General features: G+C 59.8%; 1 protein-coding gene across 1 annotated transcript in view; it reads left to right on the forward strand.

Moving 5' to 3' along the window:
- The first annotated feature begins 5,846 nt into the window (after nt 1-5,846).
- Nucleotides 5,847-14,465, forward strand: part of HMCN2 (hemicentin 2) — a 37,020-nt gene continuing 28,401 nt past the window's right edge. The window contains exons 1-16 of the mRNA XM_074161065.1: nt 5,847-6,081; nt 6,946-7,016; nt 7,924-8,082; nt 8,254-8,376; nt 9,192-9,363; nt 9,712-9,818; nt 10,003-10,123; nt 10,219-10,482; nt 10,652-10,796; nt 11,106-11,227; nt 11,317-11,589; nt 11,697-11,838; nt 12,459-12,586; nt 12,842-12,955; nt 13,109-13,258; nt 13,966-14,160. Of these exons, the coding sequence (XP_074017166.1) occupies nt 5,847-6,081; nt 6,946-7,016; nt 7,924-8,082; nt 8,254-8,376; nt 9,192-9,363; nt 9,712-9,818; nt 10,003-10,123; nt 10,219-10,482; nt 10,652-10,796; nt 11,106-11,227; nt 11,317-11,589; nt 11,697-11,838; nt 12,459-12,586; nt 12,842-12,955; nt 13,109-13,258; nt 13,966-14,160 (2,521 nt within the window). The remainder of the gene's footprint in view (nt 6,082-6,945; nt 7,017-7,923; nt 8,083-8,253; nt 8,377-9,191; nt 9,364-9,711; nt 9,819-10,002; nt 10,124-10,218; nt 10,483-10,651; nt 10,797-11,105; nt 11,228-11,316; nt 11,590-11,696; nt 11,839-12,458; nt 12,587-12,841; nt 12,956-13,108; nt 13,259-13,965; nt 14,161-14,465) is intronic.

A 14,465-nucleotide genomic window follows, 5' to 3' on the forward strand; every position in this document is an offset into this window, starting at 1 on the left:
CCCACCGGGACACACGGCCATGGGACACAGTTGGCATCTCCACTGGAGGATGAGCGTACGTGGATGCTGCCGCAGCTCTGTTTCCATCCGCCTTGGCCCCTGCCTTGGGAAAGGAGAGATTGGCACCTCCTTGGGAGCAAAGTGCTGGATGCCCATGGGACCCCTGATGCTAGCTGGGGTGCAGACCCCTCCTGCTCTGACCTGGCTTGTTCCTGCCCCAGCACCCCCGATGCTGCTCTCCCACCACCCTGGGGTTCACTCCTCCATCCCTGCTGTGGCTGACGGTGGCAGCATCTTTCCACCCTGCTGTTTGCAGAGTTATCTGCAGCTTCCACAGTCAAGCCCAGGCAGGGGACCATCCCCATGGTGGTGGGAGGTGACATCTGAATGTGGAAGATGTTCTCACCGGTGTCCCAGGATGGAGGTGACAAGATGGTGCCCCAGCAGGATCTGAATCCTCCCAATGTGGCAGGAACAGATTCTCCAGCCAAGTGATGGTGGTCCTTTGCCGGGCAGCCTGGCTCCCCCAGTTTCGGGGCCATGTGCTGGTGGCACTTCCTGATGCCCACAAGAAACTTCCCCTTCCCCATCCCTAAGGAAACCGACCTCACATCCATGTGCAATATTTCTGTCTCTTCTGTGGTTCCTGCCCCCAGGGGTGCCCATGGTTCATTGCTGGGGGCTCCTGGAGGGTGTCACTTTGTTCCTTCTCCTGGAGACTCCTTTTCCTTGATGCTTTGTGGCCAAAATGCAACTCTCTTGGGTAGATCTTTGCAGTGCCTCCAACTTCTCTAATGCTCGTCTGCCAGACCGGTCCCTTCCCGGTGCCAGTCAATGTTCCCAATGAATGTGACGCTGCTGTAATCGCCTCCGCTGATAAATGATGGACCCCACGATGTTTGACATAATTCCCAGCTAAAGGCAAACCTCATTTGCTCTAACGCTTTCCCCCGAAAGGCCTTCAATTTTCGGAGGACCTGCCACGCTTTGAGCTCCATCATTGCTCGCTGGCGTCTCACCGAGGAGGGAGCCCTGCAAGGGCAGCAGGATGTGTGGCCCCCGTCGTGGGTGAGGGACCAGCGTTGGCTTGGGAGAGCGTCAGACCCCCTAAATCCCAAAATTCAGTGTCATCGCCAGCAACCTCCTGCTGTCGCTGCTGCTGGCGGGCTCAGGGATGGAGCCCAACGCCTCGTCCTCCCTCGCCCCTTGTTAAATATTTGCACATTTAAAAAAAAAAAAAAAAGAAAAAGGAGCAAAAAGGAAAAAAAAGTTTTTTTGCCCGTATTCAAAAGTTCTATTCTGGCTGATGAGGACCCTGTTGGTTTTGTGGTGGTGATGAGTTTCCCGGGCAGAGGCCCCTCCTCCAGGGTCGGGGCTGGCTCTTGTCCCACGTCCCAGCATGGGGACTGTCCTACCCCGCTCTTGGCATGCCAAACGTCCCCAGGCAAATCATTTTGGCCCCGGTATTTCCCCCTGTCTGCAGACTTGGGACCCTGGCTTGGATGCTTCTGGCCTCCCTTTGGGGAGCATCGAGGGCCGCCGACTCCTGAACATCACCAGGATCTGCGGCTTCTGGGTACCGCTGAAAAAAAAGGCTTGAAGCATCTCACGCTTGGAAATGTTGGCCTTAACCTCCTCGTGCCTCAGTTTCCCCACCAGTGAAATGGCCTGGGTGAGCCATATCCTCTCTGGAGCGGGTCGATGCCTGTGCCCGGAGTGCCGGATACGGCTCACGGCTGCGACCAGACGGGTTTGGCAGGAGCTGCCAAACATCAGGCACGTGTGGAGCAGCGGGAGCGGGGCGTGCACCGCTGGGTCGGAGTTTACATCGCTGACGAATTAATTTCAGTCTTTTTTTTTTTTTTTACACCTGGTAATTATTAAAAGTGAACAGCCGACAAGACCTGATTTCTTTCCGTTTATACGCGGGTTCCTGATGCCTGTCTGAAATCCAGCCAGCTGCAGCCCTGGCGATGGGCCGGGGACCCGAAGAGTGGCCAGGCAGAGGCGAGGGTCGGGCCCTGGCGACTGTGGCGTGTCCCCCCTCCGCCTCTCATTTGTCCCCGTCGGTGTTGCCCCATTAAAATGCCGTGTCTGTGCTTTCTTTTCTTTCCATTTTTCTGTCTGTGCGCTGACTGTTGCTGCTTTGTAACTGTCTTTCCTTGAGCTCTGGGCTGGGCTGGGCTGAGCTGTTTCCCCCCCACTGAGAGCAAGGATGTGGGAGAAGGCTCTGGGGGCAGATTCCCCCCACTCTCTTATCACGGCGCAAACCAGGACCCAAGAGAGAGAAGCGAAGCTGGTTTTTTTTTCTTCTGGGGCAGCCCCTTAATTGCTGCGATTCGTAATGAGGCTGGGTGGCCCCCAGGAGCGCTCCCCACCAGCTTCATGGAGGGGGGGGATTTGCTTATGGGGGACCCCAAGCCCAGTTTGTGCTGGGTACCAACTGCATCTTACCTGACCGTGCAGAAGCAGATGCCTGTCGGTGCCTGCCTCCTGTGCCATCAGGACACTGCATCCCAGTTGGATGGGGGATGCTGAGGCTGTGGTACCCCCCATCCCGGAGCCACCGCTAACCCGAGGGGTAGAGGGGTCTCAGGGTCTCGGGCCAAGCCCCACTTGGAGCAGGGCTGGCTTCAAAGCAGGGCCAGGCGTGGCACGGGGGCAACCGAAATCACTGGCAGAGCTGCCCTCTTCCCATATATTTAGGGTCAGGGAGGGTTGGATGGGATGGATGGGTGACCCGCAGCTAGCTTGCTGTCCCACTGTCCCCAACCCCAGGGTAAAGGGGGGGATCTGGGGCACTTTGAGAGGGAATCAGCCACCCTTCTTTCACGGGGACATTGGAGGGGAGGGGGTATTGGTGGTCGGCAGGGCAGGCGCGAGGGCTGGGGGTGAAGGAGGGAGATGCTGAGCCCGGTCTTGGTGCAGCAGCTTGGGGGTCTCCTTGCAGAGCAGTTTTGGGGTCTCAGTCGCATGTGCCAGCCTCGAACTGTTCCAGCGGCACTGCAGGAAAGCCATCCTTCCCTTCTCTCTCTCCATCCTGCTGCCGCCAGCCCCGGGTCCGGGTGCCGTGTCCTGCGGGATCCTTGCCCGGGGGGGCAGCCGAGCCCCGGGCTGAGAAACAGCAGCTCCAGCAAAGAGCCTCGTTTGTAAAGATGAAGCCTGTTTGTGCGTCCGTGCCGGTGTCTCGGCTTGCATGCCCTGCTGCCTTGTCTTGAGATGAATTCAAGAGCAAACCAAGCAAACAAAACAGTTTAAAAAACAAAAGAAAACAAAACAAAACCCAGGAATTTTGTGACAGTGGAAATAAAAGCTTAATGACAGTAACGAAGCACCCGTGGTCTGTGATGTGCTGCGAGGGGAAGGCAGGCAGGCTTGGGGGGACACACGGGTCAGGCTCCCTGCCTCCTGCGGCCCCTAAAGCTGTCCCTGTGCTCATGGGGGCCAGGAGCTGGGCTGGGGGGGGTCCGACCCACCGGTGCCACGTGCCCTGAATGGGGGCTGCAGTGGCACCGGCAGCGAGCGGTGGTTGGGCCCTGTGGCTGCAAACAGGGATGCTGTGAGCTGCTGTGCTGGCAGGCAGACGGGGGAGCACTGTGATGAGCTGTCAGGTCTCAGCTCCAGGCCAGGGGCACGTCGGAGACCATTCACCCCTGTAACACAACTCCTTCCACCTCCCTTTGCCCAAACACAGCTTTTCTGCTGCCAGGTCTTATCCCCCCCCCCAGTGCCTGTGTCCTCTCTTTTATTTCTCTTTTGCAGCAAAGCCACTTGCAGCTGTGTCCGCCTGCGCCGTCCCCGTCTCCTCCTTGTCGATGCAGCGAGCTGAGAGCCGTCGGGTCCCTTTTGGCTTGCAATGGCCATGGAGGAAGCTTGATATTAATATCTCATAATTGTGCCTCACAGCCCGGGACGGAGGTGCCCCTCGGCAGCCCCCCCATGGCTGGCTGGGCGAGCAGGGGGGCTCGCAGCCTGGATTAGGCTTTTCACGTGCAGCGGGATCGTGTTTGCTGTTCTGCCCTGCCAAGTCTTCCGGAAACGAGCGCCGTGAGGCCTCCCTGCCAGCCCATCTTCATTTGTTTGCTCCCCTAACGAGGCTGACTAATTATATTCGGGAGGCCAGAGGAGATGCCCTAAACAAGGAGGCTGTGTTTGCACAGGGGGTTTTGTTCGGAGGTGCCTTGTGCCAGCACATGGTGGGGGGCACCCGGGGATTTATCCCCCGTGCTGGGGAGCGGGCGAGGACGGGCGCAGGCTCTGAACCACAGTAGTTACCCAGAGGCTGTGCCTGGCTTTGTTGGGCTTTAACCCCCAGCAAGGAAGGGGTTAAATCCCAGCTAGTGCAGGTGCTCCTGGGACTGGTGGGTCTGGGAAGGGCTGGCCGCGGTTAATTTGGTGATGGGGAGAAGCTGTTGGGGTTTCTGGGTGCCAGCATCGTTGGAGAGAAGTGCTCCCTGCCGGGGGGGGGGGGGGTAGGATGGAGTCGGGGCGCAGGGTTAACGGCTGGGGGTGCTCTGTGGTAGGTTTGGTGACACTGTGGGGTGGGGGACCCCCCCTGAGCTTGCAGTGTGTGTGGGGCTGGGGGTGCAAAGCCTGGTGGGGGGACAAGGGGCTGCAGGTAGGTAGCTGGATGCAAGTATACAGCCCTGGCTGTGGGACAGGAGGGGGACAGGCCACTAGCACAGCTCATGGCTCAGCCCTGTGGGGCAGAAGAGCCATGTGGCTGCCCCCTCTGCCCTGCTGCAAGGGAGGGGGGGCCGGTCTCACCTACCCTGGGACTGTGCTGGCCTGAGCCCAGGCTTGCAGGGACCCATGGGTCAGAGGGATGCACAAGAGGGTCTCGCTGTCCCGTGTGTGGGGACATGGGATGGGTGGTCCCCAATGTCCCCCAGCCCCTGTGCCTGGGAGGAGCGGGTCTGATACCAGTGAGGTGCTGGGGGCAGGAGAGGGTGCTCAGCCCGGGGCAGGATTCGCCCCTTGGTGCGCAGCTTCACCTGGAGCCGGCCCTTGGCCACGGCTGCTCCCCGGGTCCCGCGGGGGGAGAGTTGAGCAAGAGCAGAGCATCCCTCTGGAGCGGCCATGAGCTCAGCGCTCCGCTTCAGGGGGAGCCAGGAAAAGCTCCACAGCTCCCAGCCAAGGGCTGCTTTTCCCGGCCAAGGGCTGCCTTTCCCAGCCCTTCTCCTGGCTCCGGCTTTGTCTGCACTTTACGTGGCTGTTTGCTCCCTGTTCCTGGTGTGCTGGGGAGCCCCCCCGGGCCCTCCCCCCAGCCCCATTGCTGGTCCCTATTCCAGGGAGAGCCCTTTGCCTGGCAGAGGGGGGGGTGTCACTTCCTCGGGGTCCCTCTCACAGCTGGCTCTGCTCCCCCCTGCTGTGGTTTGGCAGGGTTTCCCCGCAGGAGCTCAGCTGTGAGCCCCCGTGTCCTCCCCTAACCCCCAGCTCCCCTGGCAGAGCAGGGGGCTCTCTGAGCCGGGGAGAGGGGGGTCAAAGCCGGGGAGGGGGCCTGGGCAGTGTTTCTGACAGTCCTATGGGCTGCAGGACCTGCTTCCCAATCCCTGCATCCCCATCCCAGCTTCCTCCAGCTCCCACCCACCTCCCTGCCACGCCGCTGGCTCCAAAAGTCCTGTTCTCCCTCCCTCCCTCCCAGAAGTCGAGTGCTGGAGGAGCAGGTCCGCAGCTGCGGGCGGCTGGGCGTCCCCCAGCCAGGGTCCCTGCTCTGTCCCCACCACATCTGGCCCCTTGCACCCTGTGTCCCTCCCTGGTGCGGGGACAGTGCCCTGGGAGTCTGGGTGAAGGAGCGGGGTGAGGACAGAAGGGGTATCCCCAGCATCTGAGGGTCTCCCCCCATGATGCCACCCCATGGAGGGGTGTTTTTGGGTCTATGGCTGCTGCTGGCACCCAGTATTGCTGAGCTCCCCCCCGGCACAGTGGGGGCCACCCTAGCCTTCGTCTTCGATGTCACTGGCTCCATGTACGATGACCTGGTCCAGGTGATGGACGGGGCCTCGCGCATCCTGGAGAGGACACTCAGCCGGAGCACGAAGCCCATCAGCAACTACGCGCTGGTGCCCTTCCACGACCCAGGTAGGGCTGGGACAGGGTGAGGGCATGTATTCCGCCGGGGGACGGGGCTGCGGGGAGCTGGGGTGTGATGCTGGCTGGGTTTGGGGCTGAAACATGCACTTTCCAAGTGCCTACAGTGTCCCTTCTCCCTGTTTTTAATGACTGCTGCGATGGGGAGGGCAGCACAGAGTGAGCTGCAGCTCAAGGGCATCCTGCTAGGCAGGGGCCCCTGTCCCCAAGCTGCCCCGGGGGCACAGGACAAGCTGTTTCTCACTGGATTAATCCCAGTGATGCTGGCACCCGCTGTTGGGGGGCTTTTCGACTTCCAGCCTGTTCCAATCTCCCAGGTCTAATCATGGAGGGGGGGCATTTCTGTACAAGTCCACAGTTTATTTTCAGGTTTCCTCAATAAAAGTGCCACTCCCTGAGAGGTTTTGGTAGCGTACTGCAGCACCAGAATCATTTCTTTCTGTCCCAGTCCTTGCCTTGGGATTTTTGTGCACACCCAGAAATAGCAGCTCCTCTCCAAAAGAGCCCCAACCCCCTACAAGGAGAGCGGGGCCGAGCCTTTATTTTCAGCAGAAACACCGAGTTTCAATGAAAATCGCTGCAGGGAAGGAGGCAGAGGCAGTAAAATGGGTTTCTGCATCAGTTTGCAGCTCACCCTGGCCGAGAGCAGGCTGTGGCATGCGGCACGGGGCCAGTGTGCCCAAATCCACATCTCCTTCAGTGACAAGCCGGGGTAGATGCTTAACCCCATCTCTTACGGGCCATATGAGGGTATTTCAGCTGGGGTGGGTGCTTGGGACTGCTGGCAGTGTGGCACCGGAGGAGGCTGGTGCCGGTGGTCAGGAGGCTGAGGCAGTGGTGCCGGTGTCCTTGCAGAGGTGGGACCCGTCACCCTCACTGCGGACCCCCGGCTCTTCCAGCGGCACCTGCGGGAGCTTCACGTCCAGGTAGGCATCCTCAGCCCTGCGGCTTTGATGGGAAGCCTGGCCCTGCGTTCCTGCATGGTGGTGGGTCCCAGGAGCAATCCCTGCTCCCTGGTGTCCCCCAGGAATGTGGCAGGGGCTTGGGGTTGACCACACCAGGGTGGGAGTGGAGGGGGGGGTAACGCTGGCACTGAGCCCCAGGCTCCTGTGATACGGCAGAGAGCTCTCAGTTCACAGCTCTTGTCCCAAAGTGGGAATGCTCTCCCTGGGAGAGTTTGCGCACTCTCCATGGAACCAAAAAAATCTCTTCTTCTTTAAGTGCTGTTTGAAAGTAGCTTGTGCTTTAAAATTTATTTATTTTTTAAACTATTTCAGCTGCATTCTGCCAGCTGAAACACCCTCCGGGAGTTTGATCATGCTTTATCCATCCCTGTCTCCCGTGCATTGCTAAAATCCCTGTGGCGCTTCCCTCTGGATGCAGCTGTGTTTTGGTGGGAGGTGTAAAGCTGCGGCTGCAAATTATTTCACAGCCCTTGGGGGTGCAAAGCCCCATGGAAGCAGGAGCTGGTCCTCCCTGTGCCTCTGCGCTTGCCCATGGTGGCTGGTTCTGCTGCCATGTGGAGGGTGACGAGCTGGGGTGGGCATGAATGTGCCCGCTAAAGGTGTTGGTGGGAAGCCAGGGGCTTCTGTGAGTCTGGGTCCCCAAATGGGTGGTTTAGTCATCATTAGTGGTGAGACGGGGACGGGTCCTTATGATCCTGCCTGTTCCTGAGGAGATACCATCATCTGCTCTTGGGCTGACTCCAGCAAACTGGTGCCATTCCTCCCCACGAGCAGACCCTGGGTGGGATCCTGCCGGGAGCCCAGCAGGGAAAGGGCTGAGCACTGGGTGGCTTGGTGCCTGTGCCACATCCCTCCCTGTGTGCCGCAGGGCGGCGGGGACTGCCCGGAGATGAGCGTGGGAGCCATCAGGCTGGCCGTGGAGGTCTCCCACCCCGGCTCCTTTGTCTACGTCTTCTCGGATGCTCGGGCCAAGGACTACGAGCAGCAGGAGGAGCTGCTGCGGCTGCTACAGCACAAGCAGACCCAGGTGAGCTGCAGCAAATAAACCCCCCTGCGCTGCCCGTTAGTGGGGTGAATTTCGCATCCCCTGGGCTGGTTTGATGTCCTGGGGGCTGTTTGATGTGGCTGCGCCCCCTCCCTGGGATGGACAGACCCCCCGCGGCTGTGTGTGATGCTACGGGGAGCGTTGCTGTGGCAGGTGGTGTTCGTGCTGACAGGGGACTGCGGGGACAGAAGCCACCCTGGGTACCGTGTGTACGAGCGTATCGCTGCCACCAGCTCCGGGCAGATCTTCCACCTGGACAAGCAGCAGGTGACAGAGGTGAGTAGGGAGACCTGCAGGAGCAGGGACAGGGTGACCAAGGTGTGTGTGGTCCAGCCTGGCTGCTCTTTTATTTTCCTGGGGTTAATCCTTGTGCCCAAGGCACCTCCAGATTGCTCTGGGAGCTCTGCTTCAGCCTGAAACCGAAGTGAGGGATGGAGAAGGCTGGTTGCTCTCCGGCTTGCTGCTGGGCTACTTGTGTGATCCTTGGGATGAACCAACTTGTCTGCCCCTGTGGAGGGGAGGTGTTTTCCTGGGGCTGAGGATGAAGCTGGGGTGCTCCTGCTGCTCTCAGCACCCTGGCAATAGGGTGGGTGGCCTGGCCTCAGGGAGAGTAGCCCCTCCGCCTGTCCCTCTCCATGAAGATCTTGACAGGCATGAAATCTTGGAGATCTGAGGAAGATCAAAGTGCTTTCCTGCTCGTTACTGGGCAGCAGACCCACAGCAACAGCCCATAGTCAGCCTCCAGCAGTTATGTGTTTAAATGTTTTCTATTCCCATGAGCGAGCTGGGGGGTAATAATGTGACTACCCCGAGCAGCTGAGCAGGAGCCACCTGGCAATAACAATTACACCAAAATACTCAATTCCTTTTGCACCTGCTTGTAGCAAGGGGGGCTCAGCCAGGGCCATCAGCTCCTGCCCACCATCCCCGTGCCACCCTCGTGCTGGCACTCACCAGACCCAGCTGGGGCTGGTCACTCACCTGGGCACCATTTGGCAGCCATGCCTGAGATTTTGACAACCTGCTCCTGAAATGGCCGTGCCTGATGGCAAGGGGGAATCTGGATTAATCCTCCCCCCATGTGTCCCCAGGTGCTGAAGTGGGTGGAAGAGGCCATCCAGGCTGCCAAAGTCCACTTACTGTCCACGGATCATGAGGATGGTGGGGAGCACATGTGGCCTGTCCCCTTTGACCCTAGTCTGAAGGAGGTCACCATCTCCTTGAGTGGTCCTGCTCCAGGGATCGAGGTCCGGGATCCAGCAGGTAGGAGCCCAGAGGAGGGGAGTGGGCTGGGGGGTGATGCTTTGCCTCCTAGAGAGCCCTCAGGTCAGGGCTGCAGGCCTGGGGATCCCCAAACCCTGAGCTGAAAACTTAAATGGAAAAGCAATGAGCTGCAAAGCCCTCATTAAGCACCAAGTGCATCTGCCCTGCTCTCCTCCTGGGCTGGCTTTGCCTCTGGTTTTAGGAGGGTTTTCTCTGCTGCCCTGGCTGCGAGAGCTGTGTGATGGGCTCTGCGCTGTGATGAGCCCTGGGTGGAGGGCTCCTGGATGGCTGCTGGGACCAGGAGATGGACCCAGGTTGCCCATCCCAGAGGTTCACTTGCTGTTGCAGGGAAGGTCCTCAAGAAAGGCCAAGGTCTGAAAGAACTGCTCAGCATCCCCAATTCTGCCATGGTGGTGGCCATGGAGCCCCACGAGCCAGGGATGTGGTCGGTCACGGTAGGCTGGTGGCAGACCCTGAACATCTCCTACCCAACCCCTGATGGATATTTAGCTTTGCCAGGCGCGGGCTTCCCCCCATCCACCTCCAACCAGGCAGAGGATGCCTGAGCGGGCTGGAAGGGGCTGGCTGCCGCCTCTCCCATCCCTGGCCCTTGGCACATACCCCTTGCTCTGCTTCCAGACCCAGAGCAGCGGCCGCCACTCGCTGAGGATCACGGGCATCAGCAACATTAATTTTCAAGCCAGCTTCTCCACCCAGCCGGACTTTGATGCCGGCCAGCCCGGGGAGCGGCCGGTGCAGGGTGAGGCTAGTGCTGCCCAGGGGAGTGGATGCTGTGTCTGGGCTTCTTGCAGCCGGGAACCTGGATGGCTTGTTTTTCCCCTTCCCTCTCTCCAGGTCTGCCAATCTCCGTGGTGGTGAATTGCACCGGTCTAAAGCCGCCTGGGCACTTGCAGGAGATTGAGCTCTTCAACACCTCTGGCCATGCTCTCCTTTCGCTGCCCATGCGACCCCTCTCCAACACCTCCTCAGGGCAGCTCTGGGTGGGCTCACAGCTCCACGTCCCCCCGGGTGACTTTCTGCTGAAGGTGAAGGGTGAAGATGCCCAGGGTCACCCTCTGCACCGCCTCTCCGGGGTCACCTACACCAGCGTGGTCCCCAGTGAGTGGTCCCCATGCACCCCAAAGGTGCTGAGAAGGGACCAGAGGCTCCAGCCGTGCCTCTGCTTTGGTTTCTGCTTGGATATTTTTTTTTTATTCTACTTCCCAGTGCAGCTCTTGGTGAGCTCCTGAGGAGTGTTATACATGTGCGTGTCCCCAACCACTTCCAGGTCTACCCAGAGTGAACATCTCCAGCAAGATCCAGGCTTACAATCACGAGCCACAGCTGATCTCCTGCTCTGCACAGAGTGAGGTCCCTTTCCACCTGCAGCTCAGCCGTGGTAGGAGGAAGCTCGGGGGCGAGCAGGTCTTCAGGTGAGCGTCTGGTTTGGCCCAGTGGGCTCCACGATGGACCCATATGGACAGTAACAGCCCCCTGAGCTGTGCCCCCCCAGGCAGGGGGATGCTGTGTGCTGGCTGGGTGCTTGCAAGTCCTGAGCATCCCAAGGCAGCAGAGGGAAATCCCAAGGGATGTGTGCGTGTGATGCTCTGGGGAGTGAGGGTACATCATTTGCCTGGCTTGGATGGAAAAGAGTCCCAGGGGTTTGGAGCAGAGTGGTGGCATGGTGGCCCCAGCTCTGGTGCCATGGGTTGGGGGTGACCATGTAGTCTCCCTTTTTGTAGGAGCTGGGGGAACATCAGCTGGTTGATCCCTGTGGTGTCCAAGAGCGATGAAGGGTTTTATGAGTGCACAGCCACAAGCAAGGTCGGGGTGACACGGGCTCGTGCCTACGTCTCTGTCTCAGGTGGGGATTGCTTGTGCCATGCCTCGATGCTTGAGGGTCTCCGGGAGCTGGGCATGGGCTTGTTTCACCCCAATGTGCCGTGTTTGCAGAGCCACCGCCACGTCTCATGGCCCCAGGCAACATCACAGCTTCACCGGGCCAAGACGTGGTCATGTCCTGCCCGGTTCTGAGCAACGTGCCCTACAACCTGACGTGGAGCTGGGATGGGAAGGCGGCACAGCCAGGGGATGGCCGGACCAGGCTGCTGCAGAACCACTCACTGGAGATCAGCCGCGTGCAGCTGGGGGACGGGGGCTTGTACGAGTGCGTGGCACGCAGCGCCCACGGCACTGCCACCGCCTCCCTCTGGCTCTTCATCCAGGGTAGGCTCTGCCCCATGTGGGACCCTGGCCTGGGTGTTGCCCTGCCCCGTGGGTGGGCGGCCGATGGCACCAGGAGACGAACCCTTCTCCAACCCTGTGCCACGCAGAGGCACCGTGGGTGAAGGTCGATTCCAGCCCCCAGCGTTTCAGCAGGGACCAGGAGCTGCGGCTGAACTGCACGGCTGGGGGCCATCCCCCGCCCCACACCACCTGGAAGCGCTGGGGCTGGGATGTGGAGCAGGATGAGAGGTAACCCGTGAGGACTGGGGTGCCTTCGTCCCCCCTGCCCCGCTGAGGATGGTGCTCCCCTCGCAGTAATGCATGGGCTGAAGGAGGGGGGCTTGGGGTTGCCCATGGCTCTGAAAAGAGGAAGGCATTGCGATATCCCCAGCCCGTGCACTGAGATGGTTGGAGTGCTGCTGCACTTAATTTCATATATTTATTTTTAAGCCATCCTGCCTTATCCAGGTCACCGTCCCCACTGAGGGGGACTTGAGATGCTTTGCACGCCTGGTGTGCGCTCAAGCCTCAAAATACTCCTTGTGCTTCCCCTTAATTTCTTCTGCTTTTTGGCTTCCACCTCCCTGCCTGTGTCAGGCTGTGAGTGCTGGAGTGGACTCTCGGGAAGGTTTTTTTCTACTTTGGAGATGAAAAAGCCCAATTCTCAATGCCTTCCCCTGGTTCAAAGCAGTGTCCTTCCCCACAGCAGCTGATGGAGCTGGCTTTAAGTGCTAACCCGCATCTCTCAAATGCCCGGCGCTTACCACATGTGCAGGATGGCTTTAAGCCCACTCACTTATTTCAACTCATTTTTCATCGGCTTATTTTCACAGGACTCGTTTCTCCCTCTCTTTCCCCCTTTGCCGCAGGGTTTTCACGGATGCTCAGGGTACCCTGCACATCGGGGCTGCCCTCCCGGAGGATGCGGGGAATTACAGCTGCTACGCCAGCAGTGCCCTGGGCTGGGATGAACAAGTCATCACTCTGGAGTTCTCCGGTACCCGCTCTCCGCCAGCCAGCAGCATCTGGGAAGGGCCTGGGCTCAGAGCCGCCGCAGGAGGGATTTAATATCCCTCCTTGCTGTCCCTTGGCTGCCGGCTGGGACCTTGTGGCACGCGAGCTATGGGACGGGGCTGTCTGTGATGGAGGGTGTTGGGGTGCAGCTCCCAGGGCTCTGGGGAGCCCTCGGGGTGAATGGCATTGCACCCAGCACTGCAAGGAGTCACCAAAGCTGTTTCTCTCCACGGCACAGAGCCTCCTGCCATCCTGGCTGTGACCCCCAGCCTGAAGGCACTGGTGGGAGAAGACGTGACCCTGGAGTGCTGGGTTTCGGGGATGCCCCCACCCCACATCGCATGGTACAAAGGTGAGACTGGGACAGACCTGGGGAACACACCCCTTCTGTGCACCAGGGACCCTCTGCCACCCTGCAGGGATGTCACACGTGGGGTCCCTGGACCGACGTCAGAAGGGACCCCCGGGGGCACTCGGGGTGCTGATGTGGGGGGTCTCGGGGCAGGCGAGCAGGTGGTGGCGGCGTTCCCACCCGGCACCCAGCGTGCCATCCTGAGGCTGCAGGCGGTGCAGGAGGAGGATGCAGGGCAGTACATCTGTGAAGCTCTCGGCGAGGCTGGCGTCACCTTTGATGTCACCATGTTGGACGTGGGGTGTAAGTTGCTGCCTCTCCTTTTGGGTGCCACCGAGCGCTCCAGCCCATCTCCACCACACTCCCTCCTGGCTCAGCTCCCACTTGCTGCTTCCCAAGGCTCCTCGTGCCCCCAGCTCCCGGGTTTTCCCAGTGTCAGTGCTCAGTACAAGCAGGCTGAAGCCTGGTGGGATTTCCAAGGGTCAGGAGGAGGGAAGAGGCTCAAGCAGTGGCAGAAGGCTGGTGCAGATGCTATTGCAAGGGACATGATGGCTTGGGGCAAGACCAGGGGTCCAAATGCAATTAGTGGGATAAGGTGGAGGCGGGGGCTGTCTTCTGTGTGTCTGGAAATCCATGTACTCCAACCAGACATTGCTCAGGGCTTCCCACGAGAGGCAGGAGGGATGGGAGAGCCTGGGGAGGAGAAGGAGAGGAGGTTCTGAGTTGGGGACAGTGGGGCTTGAAGCAGTTAACGGTGGAAAAGTGTAAGAGGTTTTCCTGAGCCAGAGAAATGCTGAGTGTAACTGAAAGGGATGGAAACTGCAGTGGCTATGACAGCTTTGGAAAAACACCAAACATTTTAAGTCAATCATCTCATAACTTTTCAGGATTACCTGTCTTGTGGGTTTTGCAGCCCTGTCTCTTCTCCAGGCTGGGCTGTGCACGCTGGCTATGGGGACACAGGGGTGTCAGACCTGCCTGAGCCCCTTCTCCACTGCTCTCTCCTCCAGCTGCCCCACACTTTCCCGAGCCCCTGGGGGACGTGGCAGTGGAGGTTGGGGACAGCGTGAGCCTGCTGTGCCGTGTTGAGGGCTCTCCCCTGCCGCGGGTTTCCTGGTCCCGGCAGGACGGGAAGCCCGTGACGGGCTGGCACGGGATGCCTGGTGTTTCCAGCCAGCTGGAGGCTGCCGAGCTCCTCATCAACAGTAAGAACGCTGAGCGTGCAAGCGTGTGTTGGAGTGATGGAGAGCACACATGGGCATCCCACCCGGATGTCACCCTGGGTGCTCTCCCCCTGCCTGCTGCAGGCTGGTGTCCCAGCAGTGGGGTTACCCCCCGTGCCCACTCTTTTTGCAGTAATAAACCATTGACATGGTGGGTTTATTTGCACTTTTTACTTGTGCAAGCTGAGCCGTGCTGTAACAGCCCACAAGCCTCCAGCGCTGTGGGGTTTCTCCCCCCTCAGAGGTGGTGGTGGGGCTGGGGAAGGTGGTGTCACCCTGTCCTGGAG

This window comes from Numenius arquata, chromosome 19, assembly GCF_964106895.1.
Source record: "Numenius arquata chromosome 19, bNumArq3.hap1.1, whole genome shotgun sequence".
NCBI lineage: Eukaryota > Metazoa > Chordata > Aves > Charadriiformes > Scolopacidae > Numenius > Numenius arquata.